This window comes from Festucalex cinctus, chromosome 13, assembly GCF_051991245.1.
Source record: "Festucalex cinctus isolate MCC-2025b chromosome 13, RoL_Fcin_1.0, whole genome shotgun sequence".
NCBI classification, from domain to species: domain Eukaryota; kingdom Metazoa; phylum Chordata; class Actinopteri; order Syngnathiformes; family Syngnathidae; genus Festucalex; species Festucalex cinctus.
Genome location: NC_135423.1, coordinates 8,255,534 through 8,268,057, shown reverse-complemented (window position 1 = coordinate 8,268,057; position 12,524 = coordinate 8,255,534). Strand labels below are relative to the sequence as shown.

The following is a 12,524-nucleotide window of genomic DNA, read 5'->3' as shown; positions in this document are numbered from 1 at the left end:
CGCTCTTTTTGTATCTGAGGAGGTGCGAAGGGGAAGTGGGGGTTGTCCAGATTCCTGCCTTACGTAACCTGCTGATTGTCGTACTTTCTATCAAGCCAACAACAACACGGCTCTGCTTTATCAGGCTTTGTCCTTAAAGGGATACTTGACTCATTGAGTTATTATCAGCAGTAAAAAGTTCATATTTTGTCGATAATTAATGTGGTAACTTCATTATTTTTCATGTACCGTTAATACATTTTAAAAAGTCTTTTTTCTACTTGCCGTCGATTGATGATGACATCACCTGTGCGATCAATCATGGCTCAGTTTACTCACCAAACCCGGATAACAGGTGAGTCATGATTGGTCGTTACCTACTTCCTCAGCACAGGTGACATCATCAGTTGACACAAAGTAAAAAAATTACTTTTGAAATGTATTAAAGTTAATACCTTTAAAAGTGATTTTTCTATTTGCTGTCGACTGATGATGACATCACCTTGTGCTGAGGAAGTAGGTAACGACCCATCATGGCTCAGTTTGCTGACCAAACCCAGAAAACAGGCGAGTAGAAAAATCGCTTTGTAAAAGGTATTAATAAAAATAATGAAGTTATTAAATTCTTTCTGGATTAATAACTTTCCACTGCTGAAAACTGTTCAATGAGTCAAGTATCCCTTTAACATGTCAGCCAGTGGCCTCGCAAAATTTTTGGGCTTGTGCCCCCGAATCTTTTGGTCATAGCATATGAGTTATCCCCTCTCACTCATACGTGTTGATGATTCCCCAAAAGAATGCACACAAGTGCTAATATCACAAATTCATATTCTTTGTCCTCTGTGAAAAAATGACCACAGTTGCAGCACAAAAACCACAAGCTTGACTTGGTATCTGTAATTAGCGTTATGACTCATAATTTCCAGTTACAGATATCAAGTCACTTAGAACTTGATTTAAGGTATGGGAGGGGAATTAAAAATATCCTTGAGTGGGAATTGTGACTAGTCAAAAAACAAATTGTGGATATCAGACTCGACTTAGCTATAGCTACAATTCCGTCACAAATATCCCTAATTCACACAGCAATCTGCAAATATTTATTTACTAAAGAAAAGTGAGTACCAGGTACTGCATCGCACCTCATCTTGCTGATAAAAAAAGATTTTGACTCCCATTTTCCCTAAACAACATTCTTGTTCGATAGCAAGTACAAAAAGTTCAAGTTGATCTGACAACACACGCACTTATCTAAACACGCATGACACACTCATGCGCACACACTTGGGCCCAATTTGTTAAATATGCTGACACTGCAATATTAAAAAGGTCAACAAAGTCGGTGAACAGGGACGTGACCTTGGACGGAATGTCTGCTGATAGTGCACAATTTCAGGAAGGATTCAAAACAGAGTGTGATCGGGTTTCTTTTTTTGTTTTTTTATTCTCCAAGATTTCCAGGAATTCTCTTTGTAATTTTCATGGGAGACTGTTTGGAGTTGTACAAAAACAACTATATCAAGTACCAATTTGTAAGACACTTAAAAACATCAATTTGTTCTTGGGAGGAGCAATATGGCGGCTTCGCCACCTCAAATGTTTTGGCCTATTGGGTATCTAGAATATAATATAGATCAGCGGCTGTATAGTTTTAGTCGTCTGCTCGTGTGGTGGGAGTAACAAGATGGCCGCCCTATGACATCAACAGCTTGCCCTGGCGTGTATGAGCTATCGGCTATCCAGTCTTATATACAGGTTACTGAGGTCAGAGGTTAAACCAAACAACAATACAAAGCTTCCACCAGATGGCACCAAAAACACATTTATTGCTTTTTCAGAGGACAAGTTCCACAAAAAAAAAAAAAAAGATCAAATGCCAAACCACCAACATGTTCACTGTAGAATATTCTGTGAAAAACTGAAATAGCTTTTTAAGACAACGCACAGTAGTCAGCCAACTTGCGCCTCCTCTTCGTCTGGCGAAGCGCGTCGTCACTTGAGCTCGCGTCGGCCTCGGGCCCTGGCCGGTCGTCACCCGTCTCGCCACTGGCGAGGGTCTCGCCCGGCGGGAGGTGATTGATGAGCTCGTAGAGGGTGAAGATGCAGAAGCAGATCTGGTCGTAGGTGCTGTTGGCGCCGCATTCAAACAGGCAAGCGAACGCCACGGCGGGCGGCGAGCCCGGCGACGGCGGCAGCTCCACGTACGCCAGATCCGAGTAGGCGCACGGACCCTCGCAGATCACCCAGGGCCCGCGCCAGCCGTCGGGGTCGCGGGGGTAAAGACTGAGGAAAACGCCCAGGTCCTTGCGCGCGCTACTCCACGTCGGGTGCGAGTACACCGCCCACGTGGGGGCCAGGAAATCCACGCGGGTGTCTTTTGTGTGCAGCGGCGCCGGAAACGCAACCACGCTGCCGTGACAGCCGTTGCGAGGCTCCACCAGGCGCTGCACCAACTGACCCGGCTGAAAGGTGGCGCCGTCGTCCCGACTCAGGGCCTGCACTCGGAAGCCCAGCCGGCTGCGCGCGTTGCAGTACAGGAAAGTGGTGCCGTCCTCCTCGTCCACCGACGCCACCTGGCACTCCACGCTGGGCGGGCCCGGGACGCTGTCACCAAAACGCCACGTTCGCCCGTGCGTGTCGCTGCGGAAGCAGAAGGAGCGCGGCGACGTCCGGCACAGCTTGCCCAAGCACTCGAAGCACTCGATGTGATACGCGTAGGCCGGGATTAGGAGGCGGCCCGACTTTAGCTGGATGCCGTGGCCTGGGCCTAGTGCAAAGGTGGCCCATTCTAGACAAAAAAAAAAAAAAAAAGGAACAGGTCAAATATTGTGAATAGGTGGCAGCACAGGCAATTTTAGGATCACGTGTAGGGGTGCTATAAAAATGTTTAGGGGTGCTGGGTAGTAGTGTGCGTTACTGCAAATTTTGGTATCGATCCAGTACCAAGTGAATACAGGGCTAGTATTGCTGATACCGATAGATACTTTTTGAAAATTATAGCATAATATATATATATTTTTTAATTAACGTATCTGTATCATTGAATTGCTTAGTCACAATCAAATTTCACCCTTTAGGTGTTTTTGTGTTTTTTTTTTGTGTTTTTTTTTTTAAGGGATACTTTACTTATTTAGCCAGTCTTGGCAGTTAAACATGAATATTTTGCCTATAATAAATTTGATATTATATATATTATATATTATATTTGATATTTTCATTATTTTTCATGTATAATTAGTACATTTAAAAACACTTGTTTTTATTGAAACCTTGCATTTAACAATCACAACAATAAACATCAAATCTAAGTTTCCATCTTACATTCACAATAATGAAAACAAAAAACAATCAACAATATACATAAACAAGAAAGACAATAACAAAAAAATAAAATAGAAAAATAAACAGCAAAAAACAAAAAAATAACAAAAGGCACAAAAAAGATTCAATTGAGGTCAACAAAAGATAATTCACGAAAGAGTTTTCAATGTAAGCAAACTCTTATTGTTACATGTCAAAAACACATTTTGCAACTTGCCGCCGACTGAAAATGACATCACAGCTCAGCTTGTGAATGTCACATGACCAAACCTAGAAAAGATGTGAGCTGTGATTGGTTATCTGAGCCCTTGTGATGTAATTTTCAGTCGACAGCAATTTGCAAAATGTGTTTTTAAAGGTTGTATGTGAAAAATAATGAAAGTATCAAATTAATTATAGTTAAAATATTAACTTTTTATTGCTATAATATAAATAAAAAAATACTTTAGCAATGATTTCCCCCCCAGAAACATTCCAACCATGACAAAATGTTTTTTTCACGTTCTTGTTTTAAAAAAGAACTCACTAAAACTATATCGATATACCAGTATATACTTTTGGGGGTGCTATTGTTCACTTTATTGTTCACAAAATGGGCTAAATAAGTATCTGGGGGGCATTGTTAATTTTGACAAGAAAATTCAATGTAGTTTTAGTTCTAGTCTTTTGACTCCAATGAATTCAAGTTTTAGTCATCATTTAGTCATCTGCATGTATTTTAGTTTTAATCCAATTTTAATCGACAAAAATAAAGAGCAATTTTAGTCAACTAAATTGACAGTTTAGTTGATATTTTCCTTAGCATACATTTCAACTTTTATACAGTAAAATGATAACCACCTATTTGTAACTAGTTTAACATGTAAGACATGTAGGTCACTATTTATATATACATACATAATATACGTACAACTTAATGAAGTTATTAAACTCACCTTGTGGCATTCACTAATAAAGATAGATCTTAGGATATACAAGCAATTGCACAAATAATGAAGCGATTAGATCTGAGTTTGGAGAAATGAGGTGCTGGACCTTTGAGGGTGTCTCCGATGACCTGCTGCGTGAGGTCAGTGGGCGGACCCCACGTGACGCCGTCGTCAGCGCTGGAGACGTAGCAAAGGCGCGTCAAATTCTTCCCCGTGGCCAGCTGGAAGTCTTCGCTGGTGTGGCCCAGAACGGCGATGAAGAAGAGGAAGAGGGTTCCCGTGAAATCGTCGTACACCGGGCACGGGTTCATGGAGCGGTGGCCCGGTAGGTACGCTGTGCCCACCACGTTCATGTCTTCCCACTGGAAATGAACGCCAGCAGATGTGCATATTTCATAGGGATACTTGACTTATTGAACAATTTTCAGCAGTGAAAAGTTCACAATGTCCAGAATGAATTTAATAGTTATTTTTCATGCATAATTAGTGCCTTTAAAATGATTTTTTCTACTTTGTGTCTGTCGACTGATGATGACGACATCACCTGTGCCGAGGAAGTAGGTAACGGCCAATCATGGCTCACCTGTTATCTGGGTTTCATCAGTAAACTGAGCCATGATTGGTCACACAGGTGATGACATCATCAGTCAACACCAAGTAGAAACATTACTTTTTAAAGGTATTAATTGTACATGAAAAAATAATGAAGTTACCTCATTAATTATAGACAAAATATTAACGTTTTGCTGCTGAAAATGGCTCAATGAGTCAAGTATGCCTAAGGGCTGGGAATCTTTTGACTGTCTCACGAGTCAATTCAATTCAGAATCGATTTTTGATTCAAATTGATTAGATTGACAATGATTTCTACTTCAATTCATAGATGTGCAAAGAATCGTGGTGATCTCCTCCAGTCTGACTCACTAATGCTAACTAGCACACTACTCGTGGTACTTTTATCCCTCAACAGAACGGCTATTCATACAAAACGCTTCAGGAATGTTTACAGAGAAGCGTCTTAACATTACTCACCCGCATATGCTCTTCCTATTTCGCAAAAAAACAACTTTTATTGGCATAACTTTATTGTGACTTTTTCCTTCTACTCTATAATGTGGCTACAACTTAACAGTATATGCGAACGTGTGGAACCACACTGCCCCTAAGTGGCCAAATCGTGTACAACATCAACAGCGCTCCCAATAAAGACACACAAACTAGGGCAAGACAGTAAAATAATTTAAATAAAATCGATTCTGAATCGTACTAAATGAGAATCATGATTCTTATAATTTTTTTGGCACACCCCCAGGTAATATTTCACCTCTCATTTTGTTTACGTGATGGGAAATAGGAGCTATGCATCCTCACCTCCACATAGTTCCTGTAAAACGTCCCTCTCCTCATGACCAGCAGGTGAGCGTGTGAGTCGGACGGGCTGAGCCTCTCTTCGCAGAAGGCCAGGAAGGAGGTGCACCGCGGCAGGTAGAGCAGCGCCGGCACTCGGTAGGTCACCCCGTTGGGCTCCTTGCGGAAAAGAAGTGATCTCGCTGGGAAATATGGCGTCGTCATACTGCTCGGACTGACTGCAATTCATTACAAAGACATGCTGGATTTATGGCGGTAATGTTGATACACGTCTTGTATTGATGTCATCAAGTGTGCTCATATAACTGGTTTTATTATAAGCTCAAATACGTAAATAATAATAATAATTTAAAAAAAAAAAGAACGGTATACCTACATTAAGCTGCTGCTTTGCGGCAAGCTAATAGGTGAGAGTGTGATGTTCAAGTGGGCTTTTAGTTTAGGGTGTTTTTGTCCCCTCCCCTCTCTGTGGCCTATTCAACGCAGCAGCTTAGTATGCTTTTCACTGACCCACAAATGGACCGCACTCATCAAGTCTACAGCTTTGGATGAATCAGCGGAGAGCGGCCATTGTGGAGATGAAAGGTTGTTGTTGGGGCCTGCCGAATAAACATTGGATGAGCAGGATCCTCCTGCAAGCTTTTTTGGTTTGGCTTTGTCCGCAATCATTCCTCATAAATTGTCTTTACAAATTATCAGTATGAATACAAATATATTCTATACAAATATAAAATGTTTCTATTTTGATTTTAGACATATAACTCAAAATACTGTATATTTTTTATGTGTAATTATTTCACATTTTAATCATTGCACTTGTATATTCTATTTTTTTTATTATTATTATTATACGCACACAATTGGTCTGCTGTTCTTATTTTAGATTTTTTTTTAATCACTGGGAATATCACTTAATTATCATTTTTAAATGTTTTTTTTTTTTTTTTTTTTACATATTTAGAAATAATCTTATTTATTAGTGGAAAGCACTAGGAATATATATCAAATCATCCTTTTATATTTAATGATTTCAAATGATACAAAATAACATTGCCATCATTTGAAGATACTGTTTGATATGTTTGAGAACATTTCCAGCAGAGTGATTAATACCATCATAATATGAATGTCCCCATTGTTATCTATCTATCTATCTATCTATCTATCTATTTCTGTCAGTTGACAGCAAACAACTCTTGTATGACGTCATCAATGTGCGACCGTCATCCACATGGTAGCTAGCTACGAGCTGTTTGACATTCGGGTCGCTTCGTCTTCTTTCTTCCAAACCATCCTTTAAAACAATTGCTATGACGTGAGAAGCTCTCGTTTCTTTAGCTTAATATTTTTGGCTATGCGTGAGGGCGTCTTTTAAGCGATTATTTTATACGTCAATTCAGGACTGCCGGACTAGAAGTAAAGTAAGTACAAGGTTGCTAAATGTTTGTGTGAGTGAACGGAATTTGAGTGATTTTCGAATTATTGAACACGACCGCCAAACACAGCTGTCATTGTTTATGTAAAGATCATAAATCAAATAATGTCTTTACCTGTAATCCATTTATTTTGAAGGTGTAATGTTTGTGGTAAATAAATGGTTTAAAAGTGGATTCTCAAACTCAACTTTCACTGTGCATTTAGTCCATGGCAGGGTTCCTCTGTGCTCATTTAAAAAAAACAAAAACAAAAAAAACAACAACCAGAAGATAGAGTCAATCATTATGATTAGTTGTCGTAAATCTCAGGCTATAGCCCCTGAATATAGCAAACTTAAGCGTGGCAGAAGTTATCACAATTTGTATTTATTTACTTGTTTTTTCCTCTCTCCTTTGTCAGCATGGCCAAGCTGTGGCGTGAGGGTCACTCCACGGCCATTTTGTGCGTGTGCACATCCCCACCGGGCCCAGAGGGACTTGTGGCCTCTGCTTCGGAATGCGGGGAGGTTGCTGTTTGGAGCCAAGACGGATGTGTCGTTGGTCGCCTCCACCTGCCGGGGAAGGACGACTGCACCAGCGTGGCCTTTTCTCCCACCCCACCGGGCCTGCTTTACGTTTCACACGGCAACACCGTCAGCACGCTCGACCCGAGGAACCTCAAGAGCACTGTCGATGACTTCGTCGGAGTCGGAGAGGAGGAGATCAACGCGTTGGCGCTGAGCGAGAGCGGGTCGACTCTGGCGCTGGCCGACGACTCGGGGGCGGTGCGGATCCTGGAGCTTCCCGGCGGGAAAGTGTGCAGGACGCTTCGCAAGCACACCAACATCTGCTCCTCTGTGGCCTTTCGGCCGCACAGGCCCAACAATCTGCTGTCTGCTGGTCTGGACATGCAGGTCACAAAATCACTCAAGTTGTGCTACTTGCGTCGAAAACGACAGAAAAATAATTTTGTCAACGCATGATTTTCACCGGACTAAAACTAGACTAGACTCATTAATAAACAACAAGTTGGATTAAATCAGTTTGGTTTTTCGTCGGCTAATGAAAACGAGACACAAATGTATTTTACGTAATAAAAACTGGACTAAAATCTATGGACATTTTAGTTCATGAACAAAAATAAGACAAAAATTATATATTTTTTCGTAACGTTTTGTCTGCTAATCTGCCACTGTGACACTATCATGTGACACACCTGCTTTTCTTTTTTTTTAATCTGCAGCTAGCAGTAAAAAAAAAAAAATATATATATATATATATATATATAAAAATTATAGTCATACAACATGAATCCAACAGCTATAACGTTCCAACAATAATGTTGATGCGACCGCTAACTAATGCCATCTAGCTTACTGGTACTAACTCGTAGCATGGAGGCAAAAGTAGCCACTTGTTGATATACTGTGATTATGTGTCAAATTTATTTTCATCAAAAAGATGAGAAAATTTGATGTGAAATAGTTTTAGATCCGAAATATTCAACATTATCTGCTGACAAGAAAAAAACAAAAAACAAAAAACGGGTCAAATGATTTTCCTGACTAAAACTAGACTAAAATCGTTGAGTTTTAGTTGACTAAAATTAGATTAATTAAAATGTTAACTTGGACTAAAATAAAATACGTAAATAATTAAATGTAAAAAAACTGATTACAATTAAATTAAACAATTAATAATAATACAATAAAATCCTACATTCATAATCGACTAAAAATGGAAGAAATCAAAATGGGATGAGGTTGACTGAAACAAACTAACAACTGTGATTTGGGACAAAAACAGACTAAATTTAAAAATGGCGGATAAAATGAACACTATGTGACAGTTACTGAATTTTGCCCTCATACCCCAACACAATTAATGCAAAAAAAGAGAAAAAAAAGCAAATGTTATGATCCAAAATCATTTGTCAAAATTTTTTTACTTTTGCCATCCAGGTGATGTTGTGGGGTCTGCAGAAGTCCCGCCCCCTTTGGGCCGTCAACCTCCAGGATGCAGCGGAGGAGGAAGACGACAACGATGACGAGCAACATCATCAGCAGCTTTTCAACCCTCCGCTGGCCCACTGCGTGTCGGCGGCCAGCTGCGGCAACGTGGTGGCGTGCGCGGCAGAGGACGGCCGCGTGCGCCTGATGCGCGTGGGCGGCGGCTCCAAACTGGAGCGGCAGGGGGCCCTCCAGGCGCACTCCAGGGGGGCCTCCCAAGCTCATTTCGTCCCCTTCCTCTCGCACCCGTACTGGCTGGCCACCGGCGGCGACGACGGCCGCGTGGCGCTCTGGGACGTCGGCAAACACCCTGTGGTGGTCGCTCCCAAAACGGAGGGAAGGAAAGGGAGGAAGGGGAAAAAAAGGAAAGGAGAGGCGGCGCCAGAGCAAGATGAAGCTGATGTGGAGGCGACGGATAAAAACGGAGCCAAAGTGAACATCCGTCACGGAGAGAAAGTCAACTGGTTGTGTCCCGCCTTGCTGAAAGGAACGGTCAGTCTGCTTGTGGCCGATCAGAGCTCCACTTTGACCGTCTATCCTCTTGACGACGCCTAGGTAACGCCATTTGACTTGCACATCCACTTTTTTTTTTTTTAACCAACCTTTATTGACCAAGACACGTTTGATATTCAAAAAGTCTCTACCGCCAATGGAAAATGTCACAAAAAAAAGTATATGATCATAAACAGTCTATTTTAGAAGTGGAAAAAGTGCACGTCAGCCTGCTGCACACTGAAGTGGTTGAAAGCAACTGAACCTGACAGTTGCACAAAAAATACAAAAAAAAAAAAAAGGTGGCAAGCAACTTAACTGAACAACACGTCTGCTGGTGCCACTAATCTATGTGACTGGATAGCCAGTAGGCCAAGATTTTTTAAGGTGGCAAGTCCGCTATATTGCTCCTCCCAAGAAACATTTCTCGCCATAACATCCGTAATCCAAATTGGAGAGCATATGAGAGAGTACTTAGTAGAAACAGCATGATTTATCACGTTTTCAATTTGTTAAACGTAAGAGGACTTCAGACAGTTTACAACTTACCTTAAATACATATATAAATTATATGCTTGATGTTTAGTACAGGAGGAAACTTGTAATTTTTAAACGGCTGTAGAAGTATTCAATTCTAGGAAGTGTTTATGTTTCAGAATCTTCAAAAATGGCTCAATTTGTAGTTCAACCAGATGTGGGTTAAAAAAAAAATAAATGAACCAAACGTGTATGACTTGTCTGTACTAAGTGAATCACAAACTTGTAATTAAATAAATCCCACAGGACAACCAAGAAGACTGACTCATTTTTGTACAAAAACAAGCAAGAAAAAAAAATGTTTTTGTAGGAATAAATTATAAGCAGTTGTTACAAATGCATTCTTCACATTCAAACGGCTCTTGAACAAAAACATTGTCAGAGTATCAGAATAAAAAGGCACAAATATTCCCGTCCATGATGAAACGACAATATTCATCCATGATTTCTTTAAACCTGCCAAAATTTGCAATCAATGTGCCAATACTCGAGCCTTATTGTCATGTTGAAGCTATTCACTGTTCGGATGTACACTTCAGATCAAGCAGACATTTCAGAATTCTCCTTGCTAATTGGACTTTCACAGTCGTCATTGATTTGATGAGAGGAAGTGGTCGTCCTTTCGAGTGTTGTGAGATTGTTGTCGATGGTGGCTGCCAGCAAGGTCTTTCCTTTTGTTTTGTTTTGTTTTTTACAGCTTAGCCAGGCTGCTCTCCAAGGACCGGATGTCAGCGTCGGCCTCTTCGCCTTTGGCTCCGCGGGCGCTGCACTCCACAAATTCCACCTTCATGGGCAGCTGGCTGAAATCAAAGTCCTTGCCTTTCTTGCCAAGGTAGACGCTGGCGCCCGCCGAGCCGTCCTGGGAGCTGAGGGCGGCCGAGCGAGTCACCCGCAGTGTGTTCCTAACAAACAGGACAGAACGAGAAAGTCAGACGACAAACAAAAAACAAAAATGCAAATCATTGGGGTCCCCGCTATCTATTAGTGACTCACAATTCCTTTTCTAGCTGCTGCTGAATCAGTTTGGCTGATTTTGCCATGGTGATATCTGGAAAGAAAAATGTTTAATTAGGGTTGTGGATCCAAATCGGCAGGGGAGATGTTGCCAAGAGACCTTGTTTGTTGCACGCCACCAGGAGTGTGGGGGCGTTCCTGCACAGCACTGCGTCCGTCAGAAGCACGTACAGGAACTCGGCCACGTCTCTCACTTCCTTCTGGAAGATGGCACTGTCCACCACAAACACAATGGCTCTGGAGAGAGGAGGGAAGTTGAGTAGACAACGCATGTAAAAAGCGAGTATCAACTTAAGTGTGTTTAGTTTTCGTTGGCGAAATCAACACTACACCTCAGAACTCTTTCAAATTGTAAATAAATGCATAACCGGTCACCTTTCAATAGTCATGTTCTCACCTGGCTGCCGACTTGAACTTCTCCAAATATTGTGGACGCAAACTGTCGTGACCTGGCAGGTCTATCAGGGTCCAGGTGGTGTTCTGGACAGGGCAAAAAAAACAAAAACAAAAAACAGGTGAAGTCAATGCAATCAAGAATTTAGCCACTGAAAATGGGATTTAAAAAAAACCCACTCTATCATTTTTCACTTTATAAGGAGCACTGCTGTCTGTAATGGAGGTCTGAGTCCGTTTAAACTTCCCGGACAGCAGCTGAAAATAAAACATGAAAACGTGAATATTTCACAGACTCGGACCGGTCTCGTGCCAATTAAGAAGTATTGCGCTGATGATTTTGCTGCTTACCCGGCTGAAGAGAAGCGTCTTGCCAGCGTCGCACAGGCCGACGAGTAGCACCGCACTTCGGACGGTTTTACTGCTCAAAAAGTATTTGAGAAAAACTGCAAGGAGCAAACAAGAAGGGATTCGCTGTTTACGTTCGTTAAATTGAAGACAAGACTCGCGTGGCTAATGCAAGCAAGTGGAAGGACGCTAGCTTGAAACTTAGCCATTAGCTTCCTCACTTCAAAATTCACCAAAGACGACGACGCGTGTTATACATTACCAAATCGACGTATTGTCGTATGTAAAAGTTAAAAGTTTGATTAAAACATGCCATTAAAAAAAAAAAAAAACTGCTATTACATCTTTAGCCTACTAGGCTAACGTTAGCATGCTAACAGCGGCGATGCTAACGTACCGCAGGTGATGATCACAGCTGCCAAAGCGACGAGGACCCCGATGAGGAAAAGCGGGTCCTGGTCTTCCAGTTGCTGGCGCACGGACTCGATGTAAGGCTCCAGCGAGATTCCCGAGTCACTTTTCCCGTCCATGTTGCCGCTTATGTCCGCCTCCATCGATCCGTCCGCTCGTTGATAAAGCTAGTCAGTCAAACGTGAGCACTCCGCGTGGGGAGGACAGGACACGTCTACTTCTTGGAGAATGGCTTGTACTGACGCCATTCAACCTGCTGGTGCCGCTGCTTCCCAACACACAGCCATGAACGATTTTAAAACTAAAAC

General features: G+C 41.7%; 3 protein-coding genes across 9 annotated transcripts; 1 reads left to right on the top strand and 2 right to left on the bottom strand.

Annotated features, from left to right (window-relative positions):
• Positions 1 to 1,785: 1,785 nt before the first annotated feature.
• On the bottom strand, positions 1,786 to 6,056 carry neu4 (sialidase 4). 2 transcript variants are annotated; one of them, XM_077540721.1, is made up of 4 exons: positions 5,974 to 6,056; positions 5,601 to 5,815; positions 4,336 to 4,591; positions 1,786 to 2,767 (listed from the first exon to the last, which is right to left on the bottom strand). In XM_077540721.1, exons 2-4 carry the CDS (start codon positions 5,799 to 5,801, stop codon positions 1,911 to 1,913), a joined length of 1,314 nt encoding a protein of 437 aa, XP_077396847.1. In that variant the 5' UTR covers positions 5,802 to 5,815; positions 5,974 to 6,056; the 3' UTR covers positions 1,786 to 1,910. The 2 variants fall into 2 exon arrangements, with proteins under 2 accessions (XP_077396847.1, XP_077396848.1); XM_077540722.1 differs by lacking the exons at positions 5,601 to 5,815; positions 5,974 to 6,056 and adding an exon at positions 5,262 to 5,322.
• wdr53 (WD repeat domain 53) lies at positions 2,824 to 11,438 on the top strand. Of its 6 annotated transcripts, XM_077540725.1 has the most exons (5): positions 2,824 to 4,554; positions 5,643 to 5,852; positions 7,434 to 7,926; positions 8,974 to 9,576; positions 10,748 to 11,438. In XM_077540725.1, the coding sequence occupies exons 2-4, from the start codon at positions 5,836 to 5,838 to the stop codon at positions 9,574 to 9,576; spliced, it is 1,113 nt and encodes a 370-aa protein (XP_077396851.1). In that variant the 5' UTR covers positions 2,824 to 4,554; positions 5,643 to 5,835; the 3' UTR covers positions 10,748 to 11,438. The 6 variants fall into 6 exon arrangements, with proteins under 6 accessions (XP_077396851.1, XP_077396850.1, XP_077396854.1 ...); XM_077540724.1 differs by having other exon boundaries at positions 2,826 to 4,554; positions 5,646 to 5,852; positions 8,974 to 11,438; XM_077540728.1 differs by having other exon boundaries at positions 2,827 to 4,554; positions 5,646 to 5,735; positions 8,974 to 11,438.
• srprb (SRP receptor subunit beta) lies at positions 9,604 to 12,490 on the bottom strand. Its single transcript, XM_077540730.1, has 7 exons — positions 12,203 to 12,490; positions 11,809 to 11,903; positions 11,638 to 11,715; positions 11,462 to 11,544; positions 11,165 to 11,301; positions 11,044 to 11,098; positions 9,604 to 10,952 (listed from the first exon to the last, which is right to left on the bottom strand). The coding sequence occupies exons 1-7, from the start codon at positions 12,357 to 12,359 to the stop codon at positions 10,742 to 10,744; spliced, it is 816 nt and encodes a 271-aa protein (XP_077396856.1). The 5' UTR covers positions 12,360 to 12,490; the 3' UTR covers positions 9,604 to 10,741.
• Between the last annotated feature and the right edge of the window lie 34 nt (positions 12,491 to 12,524).

What these genes read in the sequence shown, in the direction of transcription:
- neu4 (XM_077540721.1), bottom strand. Translation starts at nt 5,801, where the DNA reads ATGACGACGCCATATTTCCCAGCGAGATCACTTCTTTTCCGCAAGGAG. An exon ending in TTTACAGGAACTATGTGGAG is followed by an intron (nt 4,592 to 5,600) that starts GTGAGGATGCAT and finishes GTTCATTTCCAG; the next exon opens with TGGGAAGACATGAACGTGGT. An exon ending in CATCGGAGACACCCTCAAAG is followed by an intron (nt 2,768 to 4,335) that starts GTCCAGCACCTC and finishes TTTTTTGTCTAG; the next exon opens with AATGGGCCACCTTTGCACTA.
- wdr53 (XM_077540725.1), top strand. An exon ending in CTGCTGGTCTGGACATGCAG is followed by an intron (nt 7,927 to 8,973) that starts GTCACAAAATCA and finishes TTTGCCATCCAG; the next exon opens with GTGATGTTGTGGGGTCTGCA.
- srprb (XM_077540730.1), bottom strand. Translation starts at nt 12,359, where the DNA reads ATGGAGGCGGACATAAGCGGCAACATGGACGGGAAAAGTGACTCGGGA. An exon ending in AGCTGTGATCATCACCTGCG is followed by an intron (nt 11,904 to 12,202) that starts GTACGTTAGCAT and finishes TGCTCCTTGCAG; the next exon opens with TTTTTCTCAAATACTTTTTG. An exon ending in ATAAAGTGAAAAATGATAGA is followed by an intron (nt 11,545 to 11,637) that starts GTGGGTTTTTTT and finishes TGCCCTGTCCAG; the next exon opens with AACACCACCTGGACCCTGAT.